The 18,839-nt window shown below is 44.4% G+C and overlaps 1 protein-coding gene across 1 annotated transcript in view; it reads left to right on the forward strand.

The window, feature by feature from the left end:
- The window catches only part of PEPD (peptidase D), a 123,515-nt gene that overhangs the window by 77,175 nt on the left and 27,501 nt on the right, over positions 1 to 18,839 (forward strand). Inside the window, exons 10-11 of the mRNA XM_083625248.1 lie at positions 7,874 to 7,942; positions 16,957 to 17,034. Of these exons, the coding sequence (XP_083481374.1) occupies positions 7,874 to 7,942; positions 16,957 to 17,034 (147 nt within the window). The remainder of the gene's footprint in view (positions 1 to 7,873; positions 7,943 to 16,956; positions 17,035 to 18,839) is intronic.

The raw sequence follows: 18,839 nt of genomic DNA on the forward strand, positions 1-18,839 counted from the left end.
TTTTGAGAAAGTCCTGTGAGCACCATCAGTCACTAAATGTCAGCTCTGGGGTGTGTGTCATAAATGCCTGCTGTGGGGTGGATATAACACAAAATGGCGGTGCGTCTGAAAAAGCAGAAAAGGTGACAGGAGCCCCAAATGGGTGGGCATGCTTCCTCCAGTCTTGTTTATTTTTGAGGGGATATTTACTGAGACCTTTTTGCAGGCACCATAGGAGGTACTGCTGGGCTCCAAGTTGGCAATCCTTGAAATAGTCTTTAAGGTGGTGGTGGTGGTAAGGATTTATGTGAGTGGTGGTGGGAAGTTGGTTCCTGTGCTCTTAATGTTCTTAATACATTTTGTAAAAATACAGTACAGCCAGAAGCCACAAATCATACACAGCCTTTAAGGAAACAAGGGCAAAAGCCTGCAAGAATAATTCAGTTTTATTGTGTGTACGCTGCCTACAGGCCAATTACCCAAAGTCTATAGAGTTAACCAGAGTAACATGCATGCATCAGATAACTTGCCATTGACACAGACTGATGTGAAATATATACAGTATAAATCTTACTCTGTCAGTTTGCTATGCATTTTAATATGTGCATCCAGAAGTTTTAGCTCCCCCCCCCCCGCCCTGTGCCAGAATAAAAATGTCTTCACTAGTCAGCGAAAGATAGCCAGAGGAAGGAGGGAGGGAGGGAGGGAGGGGAACCTGACTTCATGGGGTACATGACCTTGTTGGGGCAGCCAGTGAAGAAAACCTGGGTAGTATCCAACTAAGACAGTACTAAGAACAGGCCTATTGAAATGGGCATGGCTAACTTGGGCCTCTTCATTTCAGTGGGTGTGCTCCAACACAGCTGGATATGCCACCGTGGGTCGTGCCTCCACCCTGGGTGGGACATCCCACTGATCTTAAGAAATGGGCAAGATGGTACATATACAGTGGTACCTCGGGTTACAGACGCTTCAGGTTACAGACTCCTTTAACCCAGAAATAGTACCTCAGGTTAAGAACTTTTCTTCAGGATGAGAACAGAAATCGTGCTCTGGCAGCGCGGCGGCAGCAGGAGGCCCCATTAGCTAAAGTGGTGCTTCAGGTTAAAAACAGTTTCAGGTTAAGAACGGACCTCCGGAACGAATTAAGTACCTAACCAAAGGTACCACTGTACATGCAACCTCAAAATATTCTGGGGGTGCCCATTTCCTAGGTGCTGTTAGAAACTAGATGCTGGACTAGATGAAGCCCTGGTCTGATCTGGCATATTTCCCTGCCCCACAGTGCAATGTCGGTGAATAGGAAAAGGTTGTACCCATTCCTGTTTGGCATTTTACTCAAGGCAGATGCCCAGACAGGCTCAGTCCTTAAGCAGTGGACTTCTGAGGTCCCCTGATTTTGGGATAGCCCTAACCGTAAGGACAGTGGTGATGTGGCACTTCCGCACAGTGTTCACCTGAGCATGAGACTGTCACATGGCATGAATGCGCATCATATTATGTGCAGGAGGTCAAAAGAGAGAGAGATTAAGTCTGGGGGATTCTGCTTGGCAAACTAAACTGCCCCCTCCAAGTGCTGTTTTGAACTGTGGCTGCACGTTGCCAAAAAAAAAAAAAAAGTTTGCACTTTCTGCCCTTTTCCCCTAGACTAATGCAGACATCAAGATTTCCCAGTCTCCAGGGTGTGGTTTAGAAAGTGGGCATACCACATGGCTCATGCAAGGCTACACACTCTTTCATGCTCCCCTGTCTCCTGTGTGTGCACACACTCCCAAATCTGCTCCTTTTGCAGCATTCACTATGGTATTAGAGTGTTGCATTAGAGATGGACCTGTAGCTCGAGGCACCTCCTTTGCATGCATCTCCATGCAGGGCTGGAAAAGATCGCTGTCTGAAACCATGGAGCGCTGCTGCCGGACAGCATAACAAGGGTAGCCAATGTGGTGCCGTCCAGATGGTGTTGGACTACAACTCCCATCAGCCCCAGCCAGCGTGGCCAGTGGTCAAATATGATGGGAGTTGTAGTCCAACAGTGGCTACCTTTCGAATAGATAGTACTGAGCCAGATAGACCAGGCGTCTTTGAGGTTGTTTTTTTTCTACAATCAAGTGGCATATGAATCTTTATGAAATAAATACATAAAAGTCTGACTTGGGACAAGGCAGCTTCCTATCTGCACTGAACCTAGCCATGGTTAATTTTAAACCAGGGCTTAAAATCAGGATTTCAAGCAGGTTTGCAAACTGTTCCTCCACATGGGAGTGAATCTCATAGTTTAACTACCGTATTTTTCGCCCTATAGGACACACTTTTTCCCCTCCAAAAATGAAAGGGAAATGTGTGTGTGTCCTATGAGGCGAATGCAGACTTTCGCTGAAGCCTGGAGAGCGAGAGGGGTCAGTGCGCACGGACCCCTCTCGCTCTCCAGGCTTCAGGAAGCTATCTGCAAGCCTTGGGAGCTCCGCGGGAATTCCCGTCGAGCTCCTAAGGCTTGCGGATAGCAGCATACATCCCAAAGCCTGGGGCACGCTGTGCAGATATCAGGCCTGGAGCTTCGTGCAGATATCTGGCAGCCCCACAAGCTCGGGGGACAGCGGGGAGACGGAGCGCCGCCATCCCGCTATTCCCCGACCTGGTTTGCGGAGTTGCCTGCATCCCGAAGAGAGATGCCTGCATCCCGAAACCTTCGGGCAGATATCCGCAAGCCTGGGGAGACCGGCGTGACTTCCCGCGGGCTCCCTAGGCTTGCGGATAGCAGCCTGTTCTGGGGGCTGGGGTCGGGGGAAGCTTGGGCTTCCCCCACCCCAGCCCCGCGCCTGGGGGGGGAATTTTCTTTGTCCCCCCAAAAAAAAAACCTAGGTGCGCCCTGTGGGCCGGTGCGCCCTATGGAGCGAAAAATATGGTATGTGCTGCATGAAGAAAAGTGCTTTATTTTGTCTTTCCTGCATTTTCCAACATTCAGCTCCAATGAATGGCTCTGGGTTCTAGTGTTGTAAGAGAATGGCTTGCTTTGAGAAGCAGCTTCGTTTGAGGATTAAGTATCTTTTATTCATTGCAGCAGGCGAAGCTGACAATATTCACTGCATTCGTCTGTATCAGTGCATATGGGTATTAAAATGCCTTTATTTGGATCACACCCCAAAAGGAATTACTAGTGATTCATAAAGGGAGAGTATGTATTATGCTACATCTATTAAGGCATGTTTTATGTGTAACAGTAATTAAAATATAATTGAAATCACTATTTCTTCTAATTATTGGCTTAACATACTGCTTATTTAAAGAATGGATGCCTATAAATGTCTCCTTTATATATATATCCACAAATGGGTTCCTGGCAGCATCATAATTAAAAGAAGGATTAGTTAACATACAATTTAATCATTCTGTCATCAAAGGATTTAGACCTCATTAATTACATGTTAATAAATAGTTATGAATAAACAAAAAAAATCAGTATAAAATATGCCAATTGAGATCCAAAATTACAGTATTTAAAAACTAATGAAGAAGCAGAGCTGTGGGCCTTAAGACCTTTTGGTGTGGTCTCAATCTTATTTCATAGTACTTGTGGTTCTGTGTCATTGCTATATAACAAGCAGAAACCTATGGAAAAAATGTTGTGGGGGTGGGGGAAGGGACTCAGATGAACCACGTCCTCAAAGAGCCGATTCTGCCTCGCACCTTAAAGGATCATAGGTCTTCTTCCTCAGAAGTAGATTTCTGACTCCCAGTGATCGTTTAAGCCACAGTTACCCAACATGGTTCTCCTCCTCATTTAATCCTCACAACAACCCTGTGAGGTGGTTAGGCTGAGAGACAGTGACTGGCCCAAAGTCACCCAGAGAGCAGCTTCATGGCTAAGTAGAGATTTGAACCCTTGTCTCCCAGGTCTTAGTCTGACACACTTACCATTATGAAACCCGTAAGCTACCCCTGCTTAAACCAAGACAGGACGTTCTTCCTTGCAGTTTATATAATTATTAGCTGTGCATTTGGAGGGTACGTCCAAGACCAATTTCCACCCACAGTAGCAAGGATGCCAGCTTACCTTCCGCTTAAATGCCAACCTGTTTTCTACTGTCTTCTGCTCATATTCTGTGCCAGTATGTGGACAATGCACTTGTTTACTCACCTATCTGTGATTTTTTTGCGGGGAAGCGATGCCCCCTAAACCCAGCTTTTCATGCAAGCCAACAAGGTGACCATTATGCTGATGGTGTTTCCTGCTTGGCAGGGGGTTGGACTCGATGGCCCTTGTGGTCTCTTCCAACTCTATGATTCTATGATTCATTATATTTGGAGACACACTCCTGCTGTGGCTTATTTTAGCACCCCACACATTGGCAGACAGTACACCCACTTTACTAAACACTCTAGTTTGGAATATACCCACCTGGATGGATGAGAGAATGTCACTGCAGCCTTTGGCAACTTAAGTGACCTCCAGCTGTTTTGGAATACAGCCCCCATCAGCCAAAACATATGGAAGGAACCAAGTTGGCAAGGGCTGAACTGATAGAAGGATCCATCAAGTGATGCTATCTGTGGTATTGGGGGATCTTGCTGTTTGACTAGAGAAGATGATTTACAATCTTCTTAAACAATTAAAATGCCAATTATGCCTCACCCACCTCTCCCCTCTCTTAAGCTTAAACGATCTGTTGATTTTGTTGTCCGTAAATCACCCTTGATAGATGTCCCTGGGATGTGTTTTGTTTTCCTTTTAATTTATTAACTCCGAGCTGCCATTCTTCCCCCACCCCCCTGTGGCACCTGTCCGTTTTCCAATTAAGCTTTGTCTCTCAGAGAATGTCTCTCTAGTTTCTGTGTGTTTTGTAGAAAAGAAGGGGAAATTGCACTGGTTTCTATTGCTTGGGTTTGAAGGTTTATGCCCCATCCCTTCTTTAACTACAGTTTCCCTATAATTGCTAACCATCTTTCATGTAGGCCAGTACAGACATAAAATTGTGGATGGGACATTGGCTAAGCCGTGGTTTGTAGTTTGTGGTTTGTCTCCCAGCCACTCAGGCCTCCTTGGCTTGGGGATTGCTTGGGCTGGTCAAACAAACCATGTTAAGCAAGGCTGTTGGGTTTGGACATAATGCCAAACCATAGTTAAAGCAAGCCATGGTTTACAAGCTAACAAGAAACCATGGTTAGTCTGCTTGGCTGGGTTCAAAAGTTAAGAAAAGCCACACTTAGGCAAAACAAACCATGGCTTAGTGTTACTCATGAACTGGGCCATTCGGAACATGTGGCTGAGTCCTTCACCCCCTCATGTTTTTCTATCATGTGTAAATCCTCCTCTCTTCCTCTTTGAGAGTTGCCTTAAATCTGCATCCAGCTTATTCTAGCCATGGTTGGATTCATGTTCAAGCTTGTAGTTGAGGTTGGGCACTGTCATGTCAGCCCTGGATATATCAGAACAGTGGCTGCTGTTAACATCAGTGCAGGACCAAATGCTGTAATGTGAGCCCTACTGAGATGTGGAAAGTGCACGTCTGAGGGGTGCTTACTGGGATGAGTGTGCTGGCTTCATGCTCCGCAAGTTGGAGAGTAACTGTGTGACATGAGGAGCCAACCTCTGCTCTTGTGAGCTCCCTCACTGCTCCCCAGTTTTCCATGGTTTGACATCACAGAAGTACAAGAGATTTCTCTGCTCCAGGCAGTTGCATTTCAACTCCCAGAGGGTGATGGTGATGGAGGTGAACAGCCAGCAGGCTCATCTGCATGCCCCACTCCTCACAACTGGAACACCTACGCTTCTATAACACCCAAATAAAGGTCATGGTGACCTCCAAGGGTGTAAGAGGGACAGGATTTTCACATGAGGCGGGAGAACGACCATCAAACAAATATTCTTACCATCCAAGGACATTAGACTGGGCCACAAAAGAGGGTGCTTGTAAGTGTGCTGTTCAGAAGCAAATACATTAAGTCTCCTCATCATACTATGGCTATCATAGCTTGTGTCTTCAGAGCTGGTTCACCATGAGAATACCAGGAAAAATAATTCAGATTTTAATATTTTTAAGTTCAAGGTTGCCAAGTGTTCCTTGTGCTGTAAGATGCCTTTAATTTTAACATGCTTCTAAAATACTTCAGAACATCCCAGTCCCTCAGAACATTGTGGATGACGTACCAAAGCTTTGTTGCGCCTCGCACTTTTGAAGCATTGCACTGTCGACCCAAATGCTTGTTAAGAGCTTAACTTGTTGACACGCTTGCTCCAAATTGATCTCTAGAGTTTTCTTAAGATCTGGGCTCTAAATTTAGCTAGCTGTTTCCATTTGTAGCACACTATCCGAGCCAGGCTACTCACCATGATAACTTCCTTTGATTTATTATTATTATTACTACTATTATTTTTGGAATCCATGTCTCCAGTAGACTTATGAAATGCTTTCATTTTCCTAACTCCTGCCTCTTCCAAGGAAATGATTAGGAATCGTAGGCAGAGCCTGTATAAAATCGGACCCTCCTTTTAAGTTAATCAATATAACCTTCCTGTATTAAGGGGTGTCACCCTCAGCACACATTGGCTATTGATCAGATATAGCCAGGGTGAACTTTTCTTCCTTTGTGTTGCTAAGGAGACATGTCGGAAGCACTACTACTTTTTAATTATGGATGTTATTAATATTAATAAGGTATCTAGTAGCTTCCGGTTCCTGTTTTCATGCTGGTGGCGTTTCCATTTTCTTTTCATTCCTATTGCAGAGTTTTGTCGATTAATGATATCTTAGCAGTGCTCCTTTTGGACCCGGCTGTTCATGGCTATGATCCTGTAACAGAAAGTTCATCTAGAAGCACAGCATGCTTTGCCTATAACATCCTGGGCAGATGCCTGTCAGGTTTCCCCAAAAAACGTTTGTGAGGTTCAGCAACCTGTGAAATGTGGCACATTCATCTCCTTGATATGTGCATAATAGTGTTGGGACTGTCCATCCTAATGTCTCATTAAGCGGTTAGATATATCTAACCGGGTGTGTAGCTAAAGCAATATCTTAAATGTCCGTCTAATAGCTTGCATTTGTCGCAGCAGCTGCCAAAGACTTGCGAACGTCTCTGAAATCTGAATGGGTTCCATTATCACTCCTTGTTAATGAAATGATTTTAATATTACAACAAATGAGGTCTTCCCCCCTCCCCCCAATCCTTTCAGTATTAAAAGGGAATTGGATTGTAATTAGAGTATATTTCACCAAGACTGAAAGGGGCTCTAATATGTGCTTGACTCTTAAAGCAGTTAATCCTATATTAATTGTACTTTGGGTGCATCTGTCCTTGCCTGATGGCAGAGCATCCATCATGTCCTAGGGGATGCTGGAGCTCTTGGGAAGGCGGAAGAGCTCCTCCTGCAGGATGCCTTTATCGTCACGTGAAGAGACGGGCAGTTCTTTGCTTCAGGAAGTCTTTTGAGAGAGAGATTGCTTCCTGCAATGGACTCTTGCAACTTCCCCTTTCCTCCCACTCTCACCTGTCGTCAAAGAAACTTCAGGGTTTGGGAACAAAAAGAGGGAGAGGGAGGGAGCTTCTTACTTTCCAAAGCAACAACCTGGCGGTGGGGGGTGGGGAACAGTCGGCTTTTGGTCATCTCTTGAATTGTTAAATGTTTAGCTCCAGTGACAGGTAAACTTAGAAGGTTAGGGGGTGGATTTGCTCCCGCTGGAGCTTAAATAGACTTTCTTTGCTATTCCTCTTCTAGTTGTTTCTCTACCATTTTCTTCAGGCACCTAGCGAGCTCAAAATGGAGATGGGATGATGAGTTGATGTCTGAACCGGACAGCAGAGAACAAATAAGTCCTGGTTCTTTCAACGTTGCATTGTTTGTTGCATTTTTTGCTTGGTCCTCAACAATTGATTAACTTCTGTCTCCTTTGTTTTGCAGCCTGTTTCAGCACTACTGCTACAAACGCGGCGGCATGCGACACACTTCCTACACCTGCATCTGTGGCAGGTAAGCCACCCCAGTCTTCATTTCCCATTGAGTTGTATCAGTATCACTATCAAGCTCAAGTCACTTCAGAAAGACATTTAGAAGCATTCAGTAAACTCTGCTTTATTTAACCACAGATATTTTAGGAAGAAAGTCCCATGGCTAAACTGGCATGCATCTTGAGGGTGAAGTAAGGCCCATAGCATTGAATGGTGGGTCTTCTTGGTGGCTGCATTTGATTTGGCTTTGACTGTGCACATACATAACCTTAACCATGGTTTAGTTCAACAAGCAACGTGTCATCTCACAGGCAAGCAAACAAGCCATGGCTTTTTATTTTTATTTTTGCCTATGGTTTCCAGCAACTGTTACTCAGAGGCATAATGCCTCTGACAGTGGAGTCAGCATAGCCATTGTGGCTATGAATTTGCCTAATCCTCTAGGTCGGTGGCCATCACTGCCTCCTGTGGAGATGAGTTCCACAGTTTAACCATGTATACTGCATAGAGAACTCTCTTTTATCAGTTTTGAATCTTCCAGTGTTCATCTTCATTGGACGTCCCCAAGTTACAGCATTATGAGACAGGGAGAAAAACATTTCTCTATTCACGTATAATTTTATAAACTTCTGCCATGTTGCCTCTTCTTCACCTTTTCTTTAAACTAAAAACCCCAAATGCTGCAATCTTTCCTCATGGGGGAGGTGATTCATCCCCTCGGCCATTTTGGTTGCCCTTTGGCTGCAGACCATCCTTACTCTAATTTAACAAAGTTCACTTCACTGAAAGGGGTCAGGTGCTAACAGGACACACGAAATGATACTTCCCCACAACCTCTTTCTCCTCACTTTGACTGCTCTCCCTCTCTCTTGCATGCAAAGGTGTGGGAGAGGCCCCTTTTGGACAAAGCCTATTCTCTCTCCGAGTCACACTTGAAGTGGTTTGTTCTGCTTCATGGTGCCTTAATGTTCACTGTAGGATTTTCCTCCTGCAGTAAGCCTATTTGTTACAGCTTCATCTTGCCCACTAATGTCGCGTTTTTCACTCTTTCTCTCAGAGTTCACAGCTCTGCTGATGTTGCTTCTTCCTTGCTAATATTTAATCAGAAGCATGAACCTGACCTTTTGAAAAAGAGACTGTGGGGTGGCGAGGGGGTGGGGGGGGGGAGAGAGAACACTTCAGGTTAGAAGCCATGTCCAGATAAGAGATGCCTCTGGATAAGTGAAATTTGCTCTGCGTGGCTTTCGCCCTTTTACTCTAAAACTTCTGGCTGTGTTCCCATGTTGTTGTTATTTTCTGCTTGTGGGATGCTCTCCCCAGGGAGGTTCATCTGGCGCCTTCGTTACATATCTTTAGGCGCCAGGCAAAAAAATCCCTTCTCCCAGGCTTATTAAACAATCTGTGGCCTTTTAAATTGTGAGGATATGATGGGTGGGGGTCGCTTCCACATTGCTAACTGGCTATGCTTGGTGGATGTGGAAGGCCATAACAATTGGAGGGCACCAGGTTGGGGTTGGCTGACTGTGCATCTTGGTTCTTGACAGGCCATCTTTTTCATAGTTTTCCAACTTCCAGGCAAAATGCTCAGCGGAACTCCGCAGTGTCATCATTAAACCGCCAAGTTGGTTCAATAAAAATAACATCTTGCTAATCAATAGTTCTGGAAAGAAGGAAATGGAAGTTCGATATGATTTTCAGAAGACTCTCTAACAGCCCAGCAGAATAAAGAGACATGCATGGATGGTTGAATGGTGCCATCAGCACTTAAGTTCCTTCATACATATTTAATCGGTGATTAATTGATTAACTTATTATATATATATAAAAAGCATCCTCTTAGTGTTGATAAGTGACAGGCAGGTTCTCCCCACTCCACCCAGCTCACATTGGATTTGCTGGTGCTAAAATAAGCCAAGTTATTACATTTGAGGGATATATCAGGGAGTCAAGTGGGCTCCACAAAGGGGGAGTGGGCACTCTAGGGCGATCGTATCAATGACCCGAGCCATTCAGATGTTCCAGAGGTCATTCAGGCTTTGACAGGAGCACTGGTAATTTCAGCCAGAGAATCTCCCAGAGTCTCCTGGAAACTCATTGAAGCCATCAGCCTCTCAGGGGAGACCATGCTAATAGGTCCTCCATCTCTGCCAAGGAGGAAAGGTGCTGAAAGCCTAAATCTCAACAGGAAGCAATCTGACCACGACAAGGGACTGGTGTCAATATCCCCCTCGTTCAGAGCACCCTCTTCCTGCCCAGTTGAGAAAACAAGGTCCAGTGGTGACATATTGGGACAACCCCATGGTTGTCATGGCAGCCATGAAGTCTTGAGCCAACCCAGAGCCTAGGCAGGGATGTTGAATTCCCCATAACCACCAGCCTGCGAGTCCTCAACACCACCTCATGAGACCAGCTCTGTCAGCTCAGGCAGGGAGACTGTGAGGCAGGCAGTAAACCAGCAGAATCCCTAATCTGTCCTGTTTGCCCAGTGCCAGAAACCCACACTCTAGATCTCCCCACTACCAAATGGACAGAGAGCTGATAGAGAGAGCATTTCTATAGACCACAAGCCAATAATCATCACTTTGTAGTAAGTCTATCTGGGTTCCATTTGTTGGTCTTAATCCCAGGCAGTGGAGGGAAAGTCAGCCTTTCATGTCATTGGTCCAGAGTTCTTTAGGTCTTTAGTCCAACAATTGTAGTTTAACATTCACTTGGAGGACTACAGGTAACACAGGTAACACCACCACCATCTGGCTGTCCACCTTTGGAGTGTAGGTCTTATCCTCAGATTCTCTGTTCATGAGACTGTGCATCTCTATCTATAGATCTTTACAAAATTGCCCTTTTGCATCTGAGGTTTTTGCAATTGCCTTTAGAATTCCATACCTTTTTAACCGTCAAGAAAATCAGTGATAGGGGGGAGAGAGAGCACAGAGTGCCCAAAGGACAGTTGAGTAAAAACAAAGATAATTTATTTTTTTCTTTTCGCGTTGATGTAATCAGTTCGAAAATATTTGATATTGTGATAATTGTGCAATTAAAATTCTCGCTGAACTGCATTACAGCCCTGCTTTGTATGCAGCCAGGCGGGATCGCCAGCCGTCCATTCCATTTACACCACTCTCCCCCTGGAAATCTGCTTGTAATGCAAGCTGACATTTTTAATTTTCTCTTCATTTCCTAATCCTTGATTAGTAATTGTCTAAGTGATGTTCACACCAGGGCAAAAAGCATGAGCATTAGTGCAGCAAGCAGCACATCAGTATTATAACCCAGAGGTCATTAGAAAACTAGTGTGGTGTAGTGGTTAGAGTGTTGGACTATGACTTGGGAGTCCAGGGTTCGAATCCCCACACAGCCATGAATCTCACCTTCAGCCAGTCACTCCTTCTTAGCCTAAGATCCCTCAAAGGGTGATGATGAGGATAAAAATAGAGAGGGAGACAATAATCTCCAGCACCGTGAGTTTCTTGGAGAAAAAGTGGGATGTAGACGCAATAATAAATATAATTCATTTGATCCTCACATGGGGCAATAAAATTAATTTGCTCCTATATACCATGATCATGAAGGGGTTTCGCCAGGGTGAGGCTGATCCACTGCTGACTCCTGCGATCGAGACAGAGAGAGAGACAGACAGTGCTTTTTTCTGGGGGGATGCAGGGGTACGCATACCCCTAAACATTTTGTGAATCTTTGTATTTTGGTCCATTTACTATATTTATTTTTCCTGATTTGAACTATGAAATGGTGATTTTCTGGGGTCAAAATGAGAGTACCAATAAACTTTTTTTTTTAGAAGAAAAAGGCACTGTATATAGATATACATAGATATAGATGTATATGAAAGAAAGATTGATCTTCACACAAGATGAAGATGAGCATTTTGTCTGAATAATTATTATTATTTTATTATTTGTACCCCGCCCATCTAACGGTTGCTCCAGGCACTCTGGGCGGGTTACAACATATATAAAAACACAATAATGCACTACACAGCCAGGGTTTGTCAAACAAGCTGCACATCATCTCACGTACAAGCAAAACAAACCATGGTGCTTGTTCCTGCTGAGCTTGGTTTGTTTCCCAGCTGTTCTTGTGTTGTCCCTGTAGCCTGATAAGTGTCTGGGGATGCACAGACCATGGTTAAGCAAGCAATAGCACCAAAGCATCGTCGAAGCAATTCATAGTTTGTGAGTCAAGAACAGGCATAGGCAAACTCAGCCCTCCAGATATTTGGGGACTACAACTCCCATCATCCCTAGCTAACAGGACCAGTGGTCAGGGATGGTGGGAGTTGTAGTCCTAAAACATCTGGAGGGCCAAGTTTGCCTATGCCTGGTCAAGAACTTCACACCAGTTTTTGTTTCCAGAAAAGAAACGCTGGTTAGTCTGCTGGATTGGCTTTGGACAGTCAAACAAACCACACTTCTACCAAACAAACCATGGCTTGGCCTGTGTTGTGTTTGAACCAAACCAGTGGGCCACAGTTGGATTCAGAGAGATGACCTGGCCAAGCATTAGGGTCTTAACCAACAATGCAATTATTATGCCCTTAAGGTTTAATCTAGCTCATGATTTAATTGCTAACATACTTAATTTATTTTGCTACTTAGATGTTTCTCCCTCCCTGTAACAAGAACACAGGGTGGGTTACAATTATTTCTTACCTTAGTCTTGCTTCTACCTTGCTTGCTTCTGCAAAACGGAGGTTGCTTTCGCAAGCAAGGCATTCTTTTTGAATTCCATGCATCTCCAAGGTAACATCACTGGCCCCCGCTTTGTGATCTTTCACCAAAGAATATTTTTCACTCTCCTCATCCCCCCTCCCATCTCACTTTAATTTGTGAGAGGTCTCTCCGGCAAGAGGAGAGCCCTGAACTTTCATACTAAGTAATAACTCATACCAGCTCAGGAACGTGAGTGTGTCGGCTCATTTCAAATTATAAATCCAGATAGGTAGAGATGTGATTTGCATTAATTATTTCTGGTTTTTTTGTTTGTTTTTGCATTAGACCCACCATAACAAAATTATTCAAAAGATCAAATCAGGCATATTAGCGAGAGAATTACATTCGCTGTGTTGATTGCAAAAACTCCCTAAGAGAGAGTGATGCGTCAAGGATCTCCAAACGAGCTTCCTGGTTCTCCTGCAGCCAAGTCCTGTATCACCTGCTTTGCATGCAAAAGGTCCAATCCCCGGCTTCTTCAGGAAAGACCCCCCAGCCTTAAACTGTGGGAAATTCCTTCTGATCAGGGTAGACAGTACTGAGCTTGATGCTGACTCAATATAAGGCAGTTTCCTGTGTTTCCTGTGACTCTCAAGCTTTGTTTTGTGTACTTTCTAAATTATTTAAGGTAAAGGTAAAGGGCCCCCTGACCATTAGGTCCAGTCGTGGCCGACTCTGGGGTTGCGACGCTCATCTCGCTTTATTGGCCGAGGCTCCCGGGTCATGTGGCCAGCATGACTAAGCCGCTTCTGGTGAACCAGAGCAGCACACGGAAACGCCGTTTACCTTCCCACCATAGCGGTACCTATTTATCCACTTGCACTTTGATGTGCTTTCGAACTGCTAGGTTGGCAGGAGCTGGGACCGAACAACGGGAGCTCACCCCATCGCGGGGATTCGAACCGCCGACCTTCTGGTCGGCAAGTCCTAGGCTCTGTGGTTTAACTCACAGCACCACCCACGTCCCTTCTAAATTATTTAATTATTTGTAAATTTGCCATATCGGTACACTATCCTAAGCCTAGGGAAAGTCCTGATCATATCGTATTCAGTAAGAAGTAATTATTATCCTTTTTAATAAACAAGGTGCATTTTAAAACTCAATAAGTAGATGCTAAAGGTCAGTTGCAGTACTTTAAATGAGCTCTAAAAGAGATGAGCAGGACTCTCACACACAAAAAGAAAATAATTCAATCTATGCCTCTAGTTCAGACTGTTTCTGTACGGCCTTACTAGTGTGTGTTTGTTAGCATGCTTTATTTAAAATACGTTTCTACCTCCCTCCATCAAAAAGATGTCAAGGTGACACACAATGTACATGTATGAGCATAAAACAGCACATTGAACCAAATGCCATTTCATTTATTTTCTTTCTAGGATTTATATTCTGCCCCTCCTCACCAGTGGTCTCAAGGCAGGTCACAACTGCTGGATTCACAAAGCTGAGCCCACCCCATTCATTTATATGGGATTGCAAGGGGTGTGTCAGTGTTGGGTCAGTTGTCCAGGCTTTGAGTAATTGGATCATTCTGTGTATCCTTGGATTAACTGTGTGCATTGCCTGCTGTTCTTCGAGCCAGCTATTTGCATACATATCGCACCAATCTGAATATTAAAGCCATTGGAAAGAATCCTACTTTCTCTGGTTCTTCCACAAATGGAAGCCGAGAGAGTAGGCACAGGGGACAGTTGATTCCAAAGGCCTGGTGGAAGAGGAAAGACAGACAAAGTAGACTCCAGCCGGATCTCAGAAAGGGGGGATGTTTGCAACCAGGCTGCCATTCCTTAAAAGGGCAAGCATGTGTGTGTGTGTGTAAAAAAAACAAATTAATCAAACAGCAAATTTTAAAATACTTTTTAAAAACTCCAGCAGCCTGTACAACAAAGCTTTCAATTAAAAGCCCATGCATGGGGGTGTTGGGGTGGGTGCCCAGTTTGAGCCCACAAATTCTTTTGAATGACTGAAGAGGACTCATCTCCTACCCCTCCAGATTGCAATTTCTCTTTTTGCAGCATATGCAAACTAAGTATTGCTTCTGGCTGTTTTAGTCTGTGATAAGTGCCCAGAGCTAACATCTTCATATAAATCTATGCCTGAAAGTTGGAAGGGGGGTGTCAGGGAACTGCCATCAGTGCTGGAAGGAGAGAGCAAAATCCAGAGGGATTCCAGAGAGCATCCCGGGATGGGGAGAGGCAGCCCATCTTCTGGGGAAGAGAATCAGCGTAGCACCAGTGGAGAAGGGGGGCAGATGGGGGAAGCGGCGAGGCGGTCCCATGACTCTTTGCCGGGGACCAGCGGGGAGAGTAGAGGTCCTCCGCTGCCTACGCCCTCCTTGTGCAGAAGGCTTTCGCGCAGAGAGAGTAGGAGGAGACTAGGCGTCAAAGAGCTTCTTTGCTGGAAGAAGTTTAAGAAACGCCCACTGACGGATTCTGCCAGCGATTGAGACAGCCACGGGTGAGTGGCTGTCCGGACAGAAAAGGTTCACTCAGGCAATACAACCGGGTTTTGCACCGGCTTACGCACGAGCAACCCCTAGAACCATCACAGGGGGTGATGCAATGTTTTCTCAATCCCACATCTTTCGTGGCTCATTCTCTCATTTTGCACACAATCTGGTCACTTTGAAGTAGCAGGCGCATTTTGTCGTGAGCTTTCAAGAGCCAGCCCAGCACCCACTCCTTCAAATCAGCTGGTGAAGTTGAATCTGGCCCACAAAACGTTCATGCCGCACGGTTTGCATGCGATTCTTCTGAAGCGCCAGAGGGCCCTCCCTTCTGCTGGAATAGAACCACCCCTCTGGGTTTTGTCCAAATTGCTGAAGTTTTCTTCTTGAACCGAGTAGCAAATTGGATTCTAGGTTCAAAAGGTTTGATGTGACCTAACAGCTGAGGTTGAGAGGCCAGATGGGTACTGTGAGAAATCTTGAGGTGTGCGGTTCGGGGCTTTGAATGAGCCTTTTTTCATTATTTGAGCATTTCTTTAAAAGGACAGAGAGCTTATAGCTGAGAATAGCAACGAGAAAATCTGCAGAGCCGAGTGAGTTTTGTTCCTTCCTTTTAACTTAACGTTTGGACCTCAAGGAATATCAATAGACGGAGTAAAAAGAGCCGGAACCAAAACTAGGTCACTGAGTGGATCACAGGAACCTTCAGAAGTGAGGGGCAAACACCCATGTCCCTCTTCCTGCCTTCCGTCTGATTCAGCACTTTTGCACGGGTTGTAAGAACAAAAGTACTTTTCTGACTCCTTTGGTCAAAGCTAGCCTTTTTGTGTGCTCCACAAAAAAGGTAAAGAGACCAAATATGACAATGTATTTGACTTGTACTACTGCTGGTGACACTTTGTGCTGCAAAGAGAATTCCCAACACAGCAGGAAACACTCCCTCTCTCTCTCTCTCTCTCTCTCCCTCTCATTTCTTAGGCGGTTCTGTTTTTCATTTCCCCTCCCCCTTCACCTCAAATTTAACCCCATTTTCAAAGCAAGAAAAGAGCACCCAGGGAGCAGGGCTATGCATAAGAAACTGGTTTAAGGCATGCAGTGCCAGATTTACGTATAAGCTAAACAAACTATAGCTTAGGGCCCCACTCTCTTGGGGGCCCCAAAAAATTTTAAAGGAAAAAAACACACCTGGATCTACATTTCCAAAATATAAGATAAAAAAACCAATAAAATGGCTTTAGATACCTATTAGGTCCATAAATTACCATATAGCATGGGTAGGCAAACTAAGGCCCAGGGGCCGGATCTGGCCCAATCGCCTTCTAAATCTGGCCTGTGGACGGTTCCGGAATCAGCGTGTTTTTATATGAGTAGAATGTGTCCTTTTATTTAAAATGCATCTCTGGGTTATTTGTGGGGCATAGGAATTCGTTCATATATATTTTTTTCAAAATATAGTCTGGCCCCCCACATGGTCTGAGGGACAGTGGACTGGCCCCCTGCTGAAAAAGTTAGCTGACCCCTGCCATATAGCATATATTCAACACAAAAAAAACAGGGACAATTTGTTGTTGACAAAGGACAGCTGGACATATAAAGGGCCCCATTACCTTCAGTAGCTTAGGGCCCCATCAAACCTAAATCCAGCCCTGAAGGCATGGCAGTGTAAGTTGAGCCAGCATCAAACCAAACATCTCCCTTCTGCCCCAGCCAGAACAGGATGGGGAAGACTGAGCTACTCTGTATGCAGAAATGCTTGCTTGTTAACATGGGCAGATTTTCTCCCCCATACACTGGATTATGTTTCCTTTCTCTGTATTTAAGACTATTGATTCATATATATATCATTATTTTTGCTGTTTCAGTGGGCATAATAGCTCAGTTCTGCACTACGGACATGCTGGCGCTCCAAATGAGAAAACCATTGAAGATGGAGACTTGTGGTGAGTAAAAGATTCCTCTGTGATAGAACTATGTCTACCATTCTTAATAATAATAATAACGATGATGATGATGATGATGATGATGATGATGCCTGTCCTGGCACCAAAGAGTCCAGGTACCTAGTTCTTTTTCCTTCTACTTATTTTTTATTTATTTAATAAAGGGCATACACTTCAATAACATACAAGAACAAAGAAAGAAATTGGGGTGGCGAGGTCATCTTAATTATTTCTTAAGCCAAGTTGGTAAAGAACCTAGATCCTCAGCAATCTGCAATCTTAGGGGTGGGGCAGAGACTCGCTTAGTATTCAACCTCCTTTGTATTCATTTTGTTTTCTTCTGTCTGCCCCGACCCCCACCTGTAGCCAGGTAGTTGTTTATTATTCATGCCACTTTGTATTTTCAAAAAAAAAAATATCTCAAAGCAGTTTACCGTCTACTTTAGAACATCAAATAAAATAATCCAGAATAAAACATCACCGAAGAAAGTCAGGTATAAAGTATACATTCAAAGCAACATAATTAACAGGAGACTAAAATATTATCTTAAAGGTTTCAAAATAAAACTTTTTGAGAGATGTCAACTACAGAGTGCACATTTGACACAGCAAAGTTAACAAAAACAGTACATTAAACATTTTGAAAGAAGACATTAGTAAAGGAAGACAAATGTAAAATGCACATTTAACGCAGCATAATAGAACGTATCTGCTGCTGTTGCTGCCAATTCTGCCAATGGTGGTTCATGGCAGGCGGTGGCTGTGGAAGCTCAGGCTTGATGACCCGGGTCTACGATAGGAAACAGCCAGGAGGGTCTCTGGCTTCTTCTGCAGCCTCAGTTTTTGTAGCTGGAGTCAGTCGGGGCTCTGTCCTCCCAGACCAGGTGGGTAAAAGCCTGCAAGGCAGGGAGCAGGTCTTCCAGGACTCACAGCCAAGATGGCTTACACAACAAAAACACAATAAACCCCCAGTTTTGGAACTGTTTAGTATTTAAACCCAAAGCCAATAATTTAAAATAAAATAACAGCGTAATTGTTAGCTATTGGACCATTTTCTTTGGGCAGAAGGCTGGGCAGAAGATGGATTTTGTTCATATGTGGATGGGATTTGCAGTGGATGCTTGGAAATTTCTAGCTAGAGGATTGATTCATTTTTGGTCCAGATCTCAATAGTGATTGGAGGATGTGCTTGCCACATTTTCTTAAATCAAATGTTCATGAATCCAGGCTTGGTTTCTGATCTGTAGTCTGTTTGTTTGGGGTTGAACTGCATGTTGACTTCCATCACTGTTGGCCCAAGACGATTTGCTGACTGAAGCAGAGCATCAAATGCCCTCGCACATGCACGCACACGGGCCAACACTTAAAAAAAACACCTAACTGCACCATTCAGACATTAGTTGCTGGTTTCATCTACCCTCCCTCCTCCCCCCCCCCACCTGCCAGCCAGATGTTTTCACCTGGCTGCAGAGTCAGCCCTCACTTCTATGAAGTCTCCTTTCTCTACCAATGCAGCTTCGAAGTCTAACTCAGCTGCATGCAAAAGATTTCCAGTTCTCTTTACATTTCCAAGTTGCTTCTCAGAATACTAACTTCTATGTTTGTGTGTTAAGACTCTCATTTAATAGTTGCTTTGCTTGTAAGGCTAGTTTGTTAGTCCAGATAGCTGTATCTCCCAGCAGTAATCATGTCATTTGCACATCTGCACCCGTAAAGCTGTAACAAAGTTAGTGTCTGCTGAATATACCTTGTTTGGAATTTTGCTCAGCCTTTTTGTTGTATATATAGCTCAGGGGAGCCCTCTG

Source organism: Podarcis filfolensis, assembly GCF_964270895.1.
Source record: "Podarcis filfolensis genome assembly, chromosome: 8".
In the NCBI taxonomy this organism is placed as follows: domain Eukaryota; kingdom Metazoa; phylum Chordata; class Lepidosauria; order Squamata; family Lacertidae; genus Podarcis; species Podarcis filfolensis.